The sequence below is a fragment of the Notechis scutatus genome, chromosome 12 (assembly GCF_049901735.1).
Source record: "Notechis scutatus isolate UNSWTSFEM ecotype Mainland chromosome 12, rNotScu1.2, whole genome shotgun sequence".
Classification (NCBI taxonomy): Eukaryota; Metazoa; Chordata; class Lepidosauria; order Squamata; family Elapidae; genus Notechis; species Notechis scutatus.
The window spans coordinates 10,460,934-10,476,877 of NC_142020.1; the positions used below are offsets into that span (position 1 = coordinate 10,460,934).

The window sequence follows — 15,944 nt, forward strand, 5'->3', positions numbered from 1 at the left end:
ATGCCTCTTGGCTTTCTTTCCAGGTGGCAAATGGTTGCAAAGGACAAATGATTATAACATCCAGAAGACAGAGAAAGCAGGGAAAAATAGATCCATGGAGCTTTGGTATAGGACAGTGGTGGTTAACCCCACCCCCCATGCCCCTGCACATGTGTGCGCAACCCCCTGCACACCGCGCATCTCTGTGCATGTGAGCATGATCCCCCCACGCTATGCATCTCTGCGCATGCATGCGAGACCCCCCCCGCACGCACTGCGCATCTCTGCACAAGTGAATGCATCTCCTGCGCAACCCTGCCCCTCAGCGCATGCGTGCCAGATACCCAACAATAAGCGGGCGGACGGGCGGCGGACGCGCATGCACAGTGAACCTGGGTGTGGGCTCGCATGTCGGCAGTAATGGTTCTTCGTGACACTTCCGGAATGCATGCCATAGGTTCACCGTCACGGGTATAGGAGGAGAGTCTTTTGAGCCAAACCTTATTTTCTTCTCTTAAATACTGGAGGCATGATCGCTTGGTATCTTGAACCTGTTCCTCTCCAAAATGTTGGGAAACATGATGTCTCAGTTCAGGTAGTCCTCGATTTACAACAGTTCATTTAGTGACCGTTCAAAGTTACAACAGCATTGAAAAGAAATGACCCATGACTGCTTTCCACGTGTACGACCATTGCAGCATCTCCATGGTCACGTAATCAAAATTTGGACGCTTGGCAACTGTTTCATATTTATGACGGTCGCAGTGTCCCAGGGGTCATGAGATTCCCTTTTTGCAACCTTCTGACAAGCGAAGTCCATGGGGAAGCCAGATTCACTTAACAGCCGTGTTCCTAACTTAACACCTGCAGTGATTCACTTAACGACTGTGGCAAGAAAGGTTGTGAATGGGGCAAAACTCACTTAACAAATGCTTCACATAGCAACATAAATTTTTGGGCTCAATTGTGGTCGTATGTCGAGGACTACCTGCTACTACCTACTTATTTAAATTTTGATACTGTTTTTAACTTGTACAAAAGTAAGGAAATGCATAGAAGAGCTATTCTAGTCAGTTATTTCTTGTCAATACAATCATATTACAAAATATAACTTATTGAATTCAGTGTTGTTACTTAGTATTTAACTGTCTTGTTCAGTCTGATGTCTTTCCAATTCCTTCAAGTTCAAAACATTCATGCATATTTTTTTGTTTAAAAGGCAGCCGACAATTTCTTTTGTGCCATCTCCAATGCTCTTCCTGTTTTTTCATCTTTCTTACCCTTTCTATATGTCTGTAAAATCCCTGTAATTCGACAGAAATGGTTTGATCTCCGCTGCCTGTTATCTTATCTGATGCTTTTGTATAGAAAGAACAAGGTTGAACTATGCTCTGTAGCAAGGCTTTGCATTGTAGAAAAATTACCTCTACATAGCTAGATGCACTGTGCCAGTCAGCTATTGATATAATTGTACAACCTCAGAGGTTTCTTTTAATCAATGTTCCTAGCATTTGGAAAGCTTCAAGGGCATAGTTAAGGAAGAAGTACTGAAATAAAATCACTGGCTGGGCCTTGCACCAAAGAGCTTCTATGAAAAACAGCTTTCTTTTGTCCTGTTTCTTCTGTATATTTTGGAATATAAAGAGAATGCAGTGCTGTATGAAGTTGCAACCTCACTATGCAATATTCTAACAAAGTTTCTAGGATGTAGAATACAAGATAACAGTAGAAACTAATCAAGCCTTTTAAATTTAAATTACGTGTGTGTATAATCACATACATGGGACATATAAGATGATAAATATGATGTTACTGCTTTTCCCCAAACTTTCTTACTGTGTCATCTTCTTTTTATCAGTCAAAATTCTCTCTGATTCAATATGGCTTTCTTTTAGAGGTAGTTACTGCATCTGTTATTTGCTGCTTCATTGTGATGACTCAGTTTCCATTTCTGGGCCCTAATGGCCTAAGCAAGACCTAAGGATAGGGGAGGAACAGCTCCAAATACATTTTTTTCCCCTCAATCAGTCTCAAATCCAATTAAATGCTGCAGCTCCCTACCAGGCTGAGGATCATTTCATTTCACGCATGATAACTCAGAGCCAGGGAGAAATCTAACTAGATTATTATCACATCCCTTCTTTCTTATGTTTTCTGTAGTCCTGCTCTTTAAAACCTCAGCTACATGTAAAAAGGGAAGCTCGACTTCTGAATGGTATTGATCTTCATAAATCAACGGGAAAGGGTATTCCTGCTTGCAAATATGTCCCTCCCACAGAGGTAGTGCTGTGAGCCTGTGATTTCTAACAATAATGAGACAAGGGAGCTGTCCAGCGGAGAAGGGGGGGGGGTGAAGGAAAGCAGCGTGGAGCTGTCCAGCTAAGTAGCTAGATGGCGAGCAGAGAATAAGAACAGATCAGAAGAAGCTTACAAGAATAAGAGATGGATATCTGTGGAAAGACACTATTCCAGTTGCAAACACTAGATTGATCCAGGAAAAAAAAAACCCAGACCCTTGCATTTGTGAGGAAAATACTAGGAAGAAATAAAAAATATGTGCTGGAAGATCTTAACAAGCTTATCTAGCATCTGCTTGTTCTTTTTAGACATCAGCTCAAAACTTTCCTGTAGAAGGGATGCTAGGAACCAAGATTCAGGGTGTTGTGTGAATACAGGCATAATAATTTAATCAGTTGTTTTACACTCCATGTTACTGCCACTGTTGTTCCTGCAGTCAACGAAGTTGTGGTAGAGATCCAGTAATAGGCATTAAAGTATGAGAGTTTAAGATATATTGCTGGCTTCTAAGGTAGAACAGGATGTGAGATTGGTATGTATTTCACATTAATTATCAAGGAAGGCTTATCAGGCCATGTCAATTATTCAGGGCACAAGATATTCCTCTGCGGTGCAGACTATTATGTGCATGGAAAGATGAGAGAATAGTAATGACTCAGCTCTTCCTCCAACAATACCTCTTGGGAATTGGCAGCCTAAGAGAAAAAATGAAGTTTACCTTTCCCGTTACTTGACTAGCATGCTTTCCCCACAAAAGAGCAACACATCAAACTGTCACCAGGCATTTGGATCATTCTTCTGGCTCGCTGGCTCTCCGTTATAAAATCTCTTAAGTGACTTGTAAAGAAAATGGAATAAAGTCCATGCAAAGAAAAAAAGAAATGCTGTGCATAGTAGTGGCATTGGTCCCATCTTAGAGAAGTTTCACAAACAGGAAAGAACATGTTACTCTTTATATGTAGAGCTGGAAAATCCAAAAGCATTTCATAGAGATGGGTGCATTTTGTGGCTGGATTAGACAGCAGTTTTAAAGATTAGCTAATAACCTGAAACTGTACAGTTCTCAGAAATAATCCCCTCTCCCTGTGCTGTTACATAATTCCACCAGAGTACACGACAGAGGAAGAGGCTGAAAGCAACTATCCATCCACTCTGCAGTGATATTTATTCCATCAAGCTCTTACTTTCCTTCCATGGTCTAGTAGCAGTTATTCTAAGTGGTTGCAGGACAGAGAAAAATTGGAAGCGAGACAATCTGATGGTGCAAGCTGAGAGTTCAGTTCCTTTTTGGTATCTGAGAACAGTTTCTTCTCATGTCAGCTATTACAAGTCATTTAGCTGTAATAGCTCACCAAACTTACCTTTTCCTTCTTTTTGCCATTATCTTTTTATGTTTTTCACATTATAAGCCTCCAGGCAGGGACACACTGTTGCTGACTTTATGCATGCTTCTTTGGAATAATCTTTCTGTAATATAACTATCTGCTATAACATTCGTTTTGGATGGCATACAGAAGTGACATAGATCAGGGTCCCCAACCACCGGGCCGCGGACCGGTACCGGGCCGTGGAGCACTCTTTACCGGCCGCAAAAAAAAAAATAAAAAAAATGGCGGCTTTCTTCGCCTTCGGTGAATGCTGCTGGGATCGGGATCAAGGACACAAATGAAAGAAGGGGAGGGAGGAAGCAACCGAAGCCTGTCCTGCTCTCTGGCTCAGCTCTCTCAGTCGCTTTCTCGCTCCTCCACCAGCCCAGGAAGAAACTGCTTCAAAGAAGCCGGGGGGTGGTGGCTTTTCCTGTCGCCGCAGCTTCCCAGGCGCCATTTCACCCCACCCGCCCGCCCGCCCGCTCGCAGTTCAATCCACAGTGCTCCGTTCTGCCTGCCTGCCTGTCTGGTTGTTTAGGAGCAGCTCGGCTGAGAATAATAACTATTCGCCTCTTTTTATCAGCCGAAGCTGCTCCGAAGCGAAGAAGGCAGGCAGGCAGGCAGGTAGAACGGAGCACTGTGGGATTGAACAGCGAGCGGGCGGGCGGGCGAAAACGGGCGCTCGGGAAGCTGTGGCGAAAAGCCACCACCCCCGGCTGCTGGGCTGCTGGAGGAGCGATAGAGTGACTGAGAGAGGCGAGGCAGACACCTGAGGGAGGGAGGGAGGGGAGACACCTGAGGGATGGGGCTGGGGAGGCAGGGCCGAGGCGCTCCCTGAACTTGGTGGTTTGCTGGCAGGCGTTTATTACCCGACTAGGTAACAACATCAGATGTTACCTGGTCAGGTAATGAAACGTCTGCAACAAACTACCAAACTCAGTTCTCTTTCCTCCCCCCTCCTTGAAAAATGTTTCTGCTTGACGGTCCCTGGTACAAAAAAGGTTGGGGACCACTGACATAGATGATCAGTTCTGCTATACAGTATTCAGGCTACCAATTTTTTTAGCAGTGGACAGGGTATGTTTTCTACTCTGTCAGCTGGTTTATTTATTTGGTGAAAATCAGTAGAGGCCAAAACTCACAAAAAGCAAAAAAAAAAAAAAAAGGAATAAGTAAGCAAAAAACAATTTCTGAAGAGCTTGACTGCATCAGAGTTGTAGTCAATGTGTTAGCAATTAGCACAATACAATATTGGCACAGAAATGTATCCTGCGAGAGTTATAAATTGCATACTTGAGGTTTTTGAAGAATCCCTAAGGAGTTTCTGGAAGAGCATATCGTGTACCATTCTATACCAGAAAGGCCAAGAAAAGGTTTTTATAGAGCTATGGACAGAGGGGAAAAATTGTTATTCTTATTTCAATTATCAGTTGACCCTGCAATAAGACTGAGGTGAACTGAGCCAGATCGGAGTAAAACCCTGAGCGAAGTAAAATTGTAATTGATCAAGTGGCCTGAATTAGAAAATTGGATCTGTTGGCTGAAAATTCTGGGAATCGCAGTCCTAATGCATGGAATAACTGTAGCATAGTAATGTGTTTTGTTGGAGTCAACTTTAAAAGAATACACACAAATTATTATTAAGCTTATCCACATTTGTTGGCCAGCAAAGTAAAATGTGAGACAGTAGAAGACAGAACATGTGATGAAAAAAAAAAAGTCTGCAAAATGTGATAGAATTCAGATAGGACAAATTAATGTTTCAACTTCTAGCACAACAGTAATACTTTTTTTAAAAAATTTTATAATAATTTTTAGGTTATTCCTAAATGTGAAAGTAGCCACTTTTAAAACACTTAATCATATAGCCAATATGTTAGCAAAATACTTACTGCTGATAATTTTTTTCTGTTGATAGGTGTATCCAGAAGTTTCCCCAAACCTAGAGACTTTTTTTTTCATTTGTTTTCTTCAAAGCATGTATGCATTTCTGGACATCTTTTTACCTAATCTATCTTGTGCGTGTGGGAAGAGCAACTGCTTAAAATACAACTAATAAAAAAGCCCCAAACATTTTGATATCAGCTATCCAAAACTCCATTCTACAGAGATCCTGACAAATCCATCCACAGACTTTTATAGTTCTTTTATAAGTGGAGGAGAAAGGGTTTCCCATGAGTGTTTTGGGCTGCCTCTTCTTTGCCTTCTGTCTCTTCACAACCCAGATGCCTTACAACCAGTGTCGGATCCTCCTAATGCCTCATTGATTAGTCATTTGGGAAATGGTGTGGGAGTGTATGTGTGGGAGAAGGGTTATATTACATGCCTCTGGATATGCAGTTGATTTCAACTCCCGTTGTTTGCTGAGGTGGTCTGAGATGGTCGTAAGAATCTTAGATGACCCTTTTACTATTTGCTCTTGAGTCATGCACAGGGACTCCCTATTGATAAAAACCCGAATGATACTATCTCCTCCAAAGATTACATTTCCCAAAGATCACATAAACCATCGGAAAAGTAAGCAAAAACAGAATCGCTGAAAGAGCAAATGCTTTAAAACTGCTATCAAATAAAAATACAATTTGCCATACCACAATGGTAGTCAGTTTGAGACCAGGCTGCTTGCTTAAACTCAGTCTTACATTCTAATGGAGGAATTAAAAGACTGAACAATCCTGCAGAAAGAACTGTTTTTATTAAGAAGGCTATTAGACAGTATTGTAAAATCAGTGAAATGGTTATTGTAGGCTGTTGCAAATAAAATGGGACTTGGGCTGTGTACAAATGTATTTGTAAATAGAGAAGTCACAGCCTTATTATGTTTTGTCAAGGACATTCTAACTGTCTAAGAGCACAATTTAATATATTCTGATGCTTGCTAATGAAGTTACTCCAAAGAGTTTGGTTGAATTTGATGTACCAGGAACAACTGCTTACTGGCAATTTTTTTCTCCCCTTAAAAAAAAGGATGCATTATCCATCAGGAATGTATCTTTGTAGGAGCGAGGCATATTAATTCACAAATTCATAGGCCTTTTGGTTGCACCTTTTCCAATTAATAATTTTTATTAAAAGTTTTTGTGAGGTATCAATGACATCTGCTAAAATTAGCTGCAACTCATGAAAGCTTATGCCTTTTAATAAAAATTGTTAAGTGGAAAAGGTGCTAGCAGACTTAGGAATATTATCTTGTGCAATCCCTATCTGAATTACTGGAACAGTTTAAAATCATACCGTATCTACAAGCAGTTCTTTACAGGAACAAACCATTAGTGCTAGGTAAACATAGGTTTACTGTTACTTTATTCAAGAATACAGTAGTAAACTACTAGGATAAAAATAAGGCACAGTATTTTAACACCTCAATGAGTAAAAATAAATGGATAGTAGCAGGATGATTTTTTTTTATTCATTTGACATCATAAGAATAAGGCAGTATTTGGGGCAGGAAAGCAGGAAAGAGGAGCTAATAGTGAGATTATTGTTGGTGATTACCAGTATAACTTCATTTAGCTACAATTTAAGTTTACTCATAGACTGGTAAAGAGATATTTTACTGAGCTAATCAAACCACAAGTCTATTATATGGAATATTTCTTTATTAAAGATAATGTATGGGCATGGATATTAGCCACAAGGTTTTTTTCTTTTATATATTTTATATTTTAATAGAAAAAAAAGAAACTTTGAACAATCAATTTAATAGTAAAATATAATCTTAATACTACTCCTAGGATATGCAGGTGGGTTTTAGTCTGTCCTTTCAGACTGACTAATTTTCATATCATGCAAGAATCCATCCTAAATGTATTCCATTTAGCCCAGTAATAACTTTTATGATGGGGAAGCTGTGTGTTGAATTATCAGATAAAAAGCATATTCTATCCATCAGCTAACGTAATTGAATGGAAAATAATAGATGGCAATGGATGAATGGATTTACTCCTCATGTAACTCAGATGGAGGCTTTAAATAAGTGGCATATGTAGTAACACAATCTTACATTGTGGTGTAAATCAGAGTGTTTAGTGGGTTTTACGGAACTGGGGGTCAAAGAATTTTATCTGTATTCCATACAGATTTGTATCCCATAATTTCATAACTGGAAACAGACTTGGCTCAAATTTAAACCATTTGAACAAACTTCATTCTGTTTATCTTTGGGGAAGTATTTTATCTTTTAACATTTTGAAGCAGTAAATTGCCTTGGAAAAGATTCTATACAGTATTAAAAGTGCAATTACTAATTCTATACATTGATATTTGAGAAAAATTGTCCTAAGTAAAAAGAGCTTGTTCCGTTAATTAATGCCAGCATCTTCTTAAATGAGATTTTTCATTCCATTTTCATTCACACAAAGTGAGGAATGATTCTTTTAGGATGGCCTAAAAATGGACATATTTGGAAGCAGCATTCAAAGGTTTCTTCAAGGCTCTGAAAGTCCAGGTCAAAATATTAATTTGAGGCATTCCTCACTTTTTTATAATTGTATTCTGTGTTAATAGAATGTGCTCCATCCATTTGTCTATTTATATCAATAGTCCAATAATGAGTGTGAGAGAAATTTTTAATGCAGTATTGAAATGGGATTTTAATCAATTTATATAATTTCCTTGAGTGAAAAATTACCCATCTATTCGTTCATTTCCAGTACTAAGCTATACCTTTGAGGAGAAAACGGGGACTTGATAGACTCATACTCACTGAATGAATTCATTTTTAAAGACCTACGCAACGCATGGAAGCACACAATAAATGAAGCCCACAAACCAAATTAAGTTTCCAATTAGCCAAGCTAAACAGTGGCACCTGCCAGTTCTTTCATCGCTCTCAATCGCTGTGTTGTCTGAATACGCTGATGGGTGCAGGGACAATAGCCTCTTCCCTGCCCCCACAAAAAGGTCTATTTTGAACATCTAAGGTGCCAGTGCTCCCAACGTTGAAGGAGGACCAGAAAACTTCAGTTCCAAGATTGTCTTGAGCCAGGAGCGAGGTTGACCCAGTTACTTTCCCTTTGCCTGGCCAACCTTGCAGGGATGTTGGAAGAATAACACTGAAGGGACATTCCAGGGAAGCTTCCTTGAGCTGAAAAACAGTCTTCTTCCTCTTCCTCTTCCTTTTCTTCTTCCTTCTTTCTTCTTTCTCTTTCCTCCCTCCTCCTCCTCTTTCTCTTATTACTCTTTCTATGACCCCGTGTATCCATCCCATCAAGCCCAAAGAAAACATGGAATAGACCACGGGCAGTGGGTCAGAAGAGCTTCTTCTTCTTCTTCTTCTTCTTCTTCTTCTTCTTCTTCTTCTTCTTCTTCTTCTTCTTCTTCTTCTTCTTCTTCTTCTTCCTATTATTGTTGTTGTTGTTGTTGTTATTCTTGTTCTTGTTCTTGTTCTTCTTGTTCTTGTTCTTGTTCTTCTTCTTCTTCTTCTTCGTCCTATTATTGTTGTTGTTATTGTTGTTATTATTCTTGTTCTTCTTGTTGTTGTTGTTCTTGTTGTTCTTGTTCTTGTTCTTCTTCTTCTTTATTATTATTATTATTATTATTATTATTATTATTATTATTATTATTATTATTATTATTATTATTATTATTATTATTATTATTATTATTATTATTATTATTATTATTATCATCATCATCATCATCATCTTTCATGAATGAAAGCCCGCCTATCCCTGCGCGGGGAAGGGGGCTCCCCAGAGACCCCCATCAGCCTCCCCTCCGGGAGGAGCCGGCGCCTGCCCGCCCGCCGCCTCGGCCTCTCTGATGCGCCTGTGCGCGCAAGGCAGGAGCGCCAGGGAGAGGCGGGCGACGGGAGTGGCCAGTAGCGCAGGGCAGGGGCGAGCGAGCGAGCGAGCGAGCGCCGGAGAGACGCGGGGGGGAGACCGAAGCCGAGGCCGGAGGAGCATCAGCACCGCCGCCGCCGCCGCCGCCTCCGTCCATCTTCTGCAAGCCGGCCGGCCGAGCAGGTGCGGCGGCGGAGGGGGTGGGTGGGCAAGCGCATCGGCGGCGCCTCCGCCAAGATGTTGGAGATCCAGCTGGACGATGGCGGCGTCGGCGGCTACCCGGGGGACGACTACTGCTCGGGCTCGGTGATGTCGGAGCGCGTCTCGGGCCTGGCCAACAGCATCTACCGCGAGTTCGAGCGCCTGATCCGCTGCTACGACGAGGAGGTGGTGAAAGAGCTGATGCCGCTGGTGGTGACGGTGCTGGAGAACCTCGACTCGGTGCTGACCGACAACCAGGAGCACGAGGTGGAGCTGGAGCTGCTGCGGGAGGACAACGAGCAGCTGCTCACCCAGTACGAGCGGGAGAAGGCGCTGCGCAAGCAGGCCGAGGAGGTGAGCCAGGCGGGCAGAGCCCACCCCCCACCCCCGAGGGCCAGCCAGAGGCCCGGACTTGGCCGCGGAGCTTCGGGGTGGGAAGGCTGCGAGGCCTCTCCGGCCCTCTGACTCGCGCGTAGAGCCTCGGGGCTTTCCTTCCGTTGCAGCTGAGCATCCCTCCATCCCTCCTCCCCATCCTTATCACCAGATCAGAGCCGCCAGAGGACTAGCCGCTTCTTCTGTGGCAGGGACTGTGATTTATTATGCTGGGAGCTTTCATAATCCTTGGACCCGTTCCTTGGGGACGAGGGGGAGAAGCAGTTTCCCCCTGCAAGGGGCTGAGTTCCAGCTAGATATTCAGCTCAGGCTGGGCTGTGTCTGAAAAAAGGCTCTGGCTGCTGTTTCTCTTAGGGTGGATTTAAAAAAAAAATGAAAGCAGGTGTAGAAAAGCATTGGAAGAGCATTGGAATCTGGAGGCATCTCAGAGCTTGAATGGGTCGTGAATTGGCTTTCTTGGAGGGCAAAGGAAACAAAAAGGGTGGCTTGGAAATCTTCCTTAATTTATGGGGGGGAGAGGGGAAGGGAAATGAAGTTGGCTTCCAATGAATAAATGACATGGTGGGGAAGAATTTGTTTTCCCCATCACTTTTCCCCCAACCTGATCAAACTAACAGTCCTGGGCCAGCCATCCCCTTTTCCTACCTCCAGTGCGTCAAATCGACTTTCAGAAGTTTTTGCTTCTCATTCTCATCGTCAACCTCGATGAGCTGTTCTGCTCGAGATAATTGTCATCCAACAATCGGAGAGCTTGTTTGGCCTAGTAATTAAGGCACCAGGTTAGAAACCAGGAGCCGGTGAGTTTTAGTGCCGTCTTAGGCATGAAAATTGACTGGGTGATTTTGGGCCAATAAGACTAGGAGACCATGTGTTCTAGTCCCATCTTATGCTTGAAAGTCAGTTGGGTGACTTTGGGCCAATCAACAGAAGTTGGTGAATTCTAATCCTGCCTTAGGTATGAAAGCCAGATGGGTGATTTTGTACCAATCACCAGGAGACTGTGAGTTCTAGTCCCGCTTTAGGCATGAAATTGGTTGAGTGACCTTGGGCTGGCAGGTCTGTCTTAGCCCAACCCACCTCACAGAGTTGTTGTGGAAAAAATAGGAGGAGGAAGATGTATTATGCATATTCAGGGCCTTGAGTTAGATATAAAAAAATAATAGAAGTGGGATAAAAAAGCCGTTAAAAAACAAAACAAAACTAGAGGTTGCTAGATGTGGGAACTGCTAGTATATTACGGAGGCATTCATCCAAATGTGTTTTCCATTCCTCTTGGCAGTTAACCAAATAGATTGGCTTGTCCCTTTATTAATTCCTGTCTCAAAACTTGATAATTTATCTTTGGAGGACGTCAGAAAGTCACCCAGCTAGTCTTTTGAAAAATATGTTTTATCTGTCCCAATTTTTGAAAATATGCTCTCTTTTTTTTTCTATTTTCTAAATTTTCATTTTCAGAAGTTTAGCTTGCTTCCTAGCGATTATCCTTTCTTCCATTTAGCATTGGGATATATCACCTATGCCTTTCTTAGCCTAGTAAAAGAAATGTTTGGAGCTGATAAAAATGCCAGAAAAAATATACTTTCTATCATTGCATGGATGAAAAAGATACATTTGTAAACATAGGAAGAAACAAACACAGAAAGGGCTTTCTTTGGTGGTGGCAAGTGGCCAGAAAGTACATCTGAATAACTTAGTAGATGCATTTGATCTGCAAGGATTTCTTGACTCCTCTAAATTAAATTTGAACTGCTATGTGAATCCAGCTGTTCCAGCAACTTGGATCTATCTGCTTGTTGAGAAAAAAAAGCCAAAATAGAGCTACAAATTAAAATCATTTCACCCAGTGACCTGATTCATTTAGTGTGCACTGCTTAGTATGTTATCTTAGTTCAGACACTATTAGTTTCTAGCAATGGTTTCAATCTTCATGGGTCATGTAATCTTTAGCAGATTATTTTTTCCCTACAAACCATGGTTAGGCAATAAACAGATCTGGCTAGGGTGGGTGATGGGTTTCTGAGAATCTTCAGATTGCTTTTCTACATCACAGTTACCTTCTAATCTCTTCCAATTTTGTCCCACAGTTCTGTAGACTGGAAATGTGGTTTCAGTTTCATTATTTTGAAATGTTGCTTTATTGATGACATCTTGCTGAGATGGGAGACTTGGAGTTTCAACATTGAAGATGGTGCTGTCAGGGTGAATCTTTTTTATTTTTCCAGATTTGTCTTTCTTGGATGTGTCTTCCTATTAAGTCAGCAAGGAAGCCTGGTCTCCCATTGTATTTCTACTGTTGGTGCGGCTAGGACTGAGATGGGCAGCTGTCCATTGAAACAGAAATGAGAGCTCCCACATAATTACATCCCCCATTTCTATGAAAGCTCTTTGTGGCTAACACACTCTTGACAACCATTGAATCGCAAGTGCGTTCATACAGTTCCTTTAATCTTGCCTAAATTAGAAACAAATCCAATTTCTCATTCTCGACAACTTTCAGTACATTTTTTTTTATGACTGTGATCTTGCTTTATGTAGGGTGAGCTCACAAAATATTATAATCACGATCCAGGCAAAGAGAAATTTATCTCCTGTATGGGGCATGTGTGTAGGCTTATGCTATTGAAGTTGTGCTGATTTCAAATAACTATATTAAGATAGCCGCCTGCTTCTCTGGATAAAACAATAAGAGAAATTTGCTATATTTTGAGTGGGCCAGATCTCTAGAGCCTAAGATTAGGGAAGAAAATTATGAGTACCACGGAAGTACTGAAAGAGAATGAGCTGCATTGTGTTTATATGTTAGCTGGGTTAGGCTCAGCACCAATAATCTGGGTATTTTGGCTTTGATTTAGCATATACTTGTGAACTAAAAGTATGTAAACCTATCAGTTATCACTTAATATCTTATTCCTGTGCAACAGTGGTGGGATTCATTTTTTTTTTTACTATCGGTTCTGTGGGTGTGGCTTGGTGGGCATGGCAGAGGAAGGTTACTGCAAAATCCCATTCCCTCCCCACCCCACTAACCTGCTTTCCAGCTCCATTCTCCTGTGCAGGACAACAGAAGGAGACCCAGCTGATCAGCTGGGACTCGGGAGGCAGAGAAGAGATGGGGTTGGCGGGGCCAGTCAGAGGTGGGATTTGCCAGTTCTCCAAACTACTCAAAATTTCTGCTACCGGTTCTCCAGAACCGTTCAGAACCAGCTGAATACCACTTCTGATGTGCAACCATTATGACTCAAATAAACCATGGTTAACAAGAATGATGGCATAGTGGAAATCAGTTTTATTGGTTTTTGCAATTTTCTAATAAACGGTTGTGAGAATAGTAGAAGAAATATGTGCAAATGTGATAGAAACGTGAGGGTGAATCTCCCTAAAATTCCTAGAAAAACACATAAAATTGTCCTGGATTTTCCTGCTTTCTTAACTGAGATTTCTTTTCCCTTCCCCCAAACTACATGCCTATATTTAGATAGACCAGAAAAGAAACCAACACAATGTGCTTTCCACCCTCCTTTTCTCTTTGTGTGAACCAGGAAAGAGCTTCTCTGAAATGTTTTCTCAAATTACTTTCTTGGCCCAAGGTCAGGAAACTTTCATCTGGCTTGGTTGTCCTCTTATCCTTCAAATCCATTTCCTTTGCCCCCTACACAAACGTGTGCATATCTATCACAAACATGACATTCCTGAAATCGTGGACAGGGAAAGAGAATTTGTTAATCTGTGCTTACTGTACTATACGTATCCTTATTCACCTCAGTGGCTGAATACCATAGTCTTCCGGTCGAAGCAAGTTCCAAGAATGCTTCTTGGGGAATTCTGGGAGCTGAAATCCATACACGTCAACCTGGAACTTGTTTAGGTTCGGAAACCCTGTTACATATAGGACCTCTTGTCAATATCCAGCTTGAGTATCCAAATAAAAGTCCAGGGTCATTTTCATTTATGAAAACCTTACCGGTTTATTGAATATACAGCATGGTATTGTGGAAGTAAAACTAACTCTGAAATTCTCTAGCACCAGTTCATGGTATTAGACAATGAATTTCCCAGCCCAACCTCAACATAAACCATGTAAACCAGTTATCTTGTTATGGGAACCATCTGTCTCCTTCTTCACACCTGTTAATATGTCCTTGAAAAGTTCCCAGACTTTCACAAGCCTCCGTGGGAAGTTTCGTTTCTCCAACTAACCCATTTGTAATCCCCTCCCTTTACTATAATGACAACTTGAAACGAATGAGGCCTGTAGCTGCCAATGCTTCACCTTTACAGTCAGAATAGAATAGATTTTAAGCCTTGATGTAAGGTGTTTGATTTTGACTTGGCTTTAATGAACACATTTCAGTAAACTATGATTAAAGAAACCAGAATATTTGGGAACCCGGTCTTAGTATTCCATACAATCAATTTCCTGACAGTGAGAGCAATTAATCAGTGGAACAACTTGCCTCCAGAGTTGTAAATTCTCCAACACTGGAAATTTTTAAGAAGAGATTGGATAGCCATTTGTCTGAAATGCTATAGGACTTCCTGCCTAAGCAGGGGGTTAGACTAGAAGACCTCCAAGGTCCCTTCCAACTCTTGTTATTCTATTCTATTCTATTCTATTCTATTCTATTCTATTCTATTCTATTCTATTCTATTCCTATTCCTATTCCTATTCCTATTCCTATTCCTATTCTATTGTGTCTACTTAAAATAACATTAATTATTAGGATCAGTAGCAGCATCCTCTGAGATGACCAATGCAAAAAAGGACTTGGTCCCTCTAGCTAGAAATGCCATATATTCCACTTAGAAATCATACCCTGATAGAAAAGAGGGAAAAAAGCTTATTAATACTTGTTAATTTGTGAAACCGATTGCCACCGACCGTGATCAAATTGACATGAGTCTAGGCCTTTTGCCTATTTAGCAGCATATTGTTTAAACAGGAATATGGCTCTCTGGAACCTAGCCAAAGGATTTTCACATCATCTGCTACTAGAATCTTTTTTTTAAAATCAAATACGTATTGGAGCATTCTGTCTTCAAAGTGTATACCGTTTCCATTGAGCTGCCGTCCTTCCCCAACTGGCCATTTGCAGCTTATGACTTAAATTGGCAGAAGAGAAATAAAAATCCGGGGTGCAGAGTTTCTGTAATAAAAGATTCTAGTAAGGTTTGGCTTTGAATGATAATCACGTTTGTAGACATTGGTTCATTTCCAGTTCTTTGCTAGCATAAAATCGGAAATATTCAGGTAGTCAAGACTTCTGGATTGGTCTGTTTTTATTAAGGATACAATAGCATCACAAACTGCTCATGAATACACTGTCTTTACAGTACTAATAATTATTTTGAAAACTAACTTCTCTCTAAGTTTCTAGGCCAAGAAAGGACAATAGAATAGAATCCAGTACTTTAATGACAAAGAATAGAGACCTCAGGTATGCAATAGATTCCTTGTTGTCTCCTTTCTTCATTGGAGCTTTCTGAAAACCAAAGATGGATATTAAACAGAGTTTTTGTTTTATTTTTTTGCCAGTTGCCCAAAATTGATCAGTTTTGATCACTTTGTCTTGCGAAAACAATGAAGAAAAACAGTGGCACTCTGCCTGTTCAAAGGGCAGTGTCCTGATGGGTGAATGTTTTTCCACTAGGTAGTATCATCGTAAGAAGGTTGGCAATTCAAGGTGCTGGTTATTATCACCTTTAAAGCCCTACATGACATTGGGCCAGGCTATTTGAAGGACTGACTCTCCCCAATACATCTAATAGAATTCTTTATTGGCCAAGGGTGATTGGGCACACAAGGAATTTGTCTTTGGTGCAAATGCTCTCAGTGTACATAAAAAGAAAAGATACATTTGTCAAGAGTCAAGAATCATCAGGTATAACACTTAATGATAGTCATAGGGTACAATAAGCAATCAAA

The 15,944-nt window shown here is 41.0% G+C and overlaps 1 protein-coding gene across 30 annotated transcripts in view; it reads left to right on the forward strand.

The window, feature by feature from the left end:
- The first annotated feature begins 9,461 nt into the window (after positions 1-9,461).
- The window catches only part of MAPK8IP3 (mitogen-activated protein kinase 8 interacting protein 3), a 59,003-nt gene continuing 52,520 nt past the window's right edge, over positions 9,462-15,944 (forward strand). For 13 of the 30 annotated variants that reach the window (XM_087973310.1, XM_087973313.1, XM_087973319.1 and 10 more), the window contains exon 1: positions 9,496-9,982. In XM_087973310.1, the coding sequence (XP_087829436.1) occupies positions 9,665-9,982 (318 nt within the window). In that variant the 5' untranslated portion in view covers positions 9,496-9,664. Of the gene's footprint in view, positions 9,983-15,944 lie in introns of all 30 variants that reach the window. The other 17 variants (XM_087973314.1, XM_087973315.1, XM_087973316.1 and 14 more) reach the window with 2 other exon arrangements.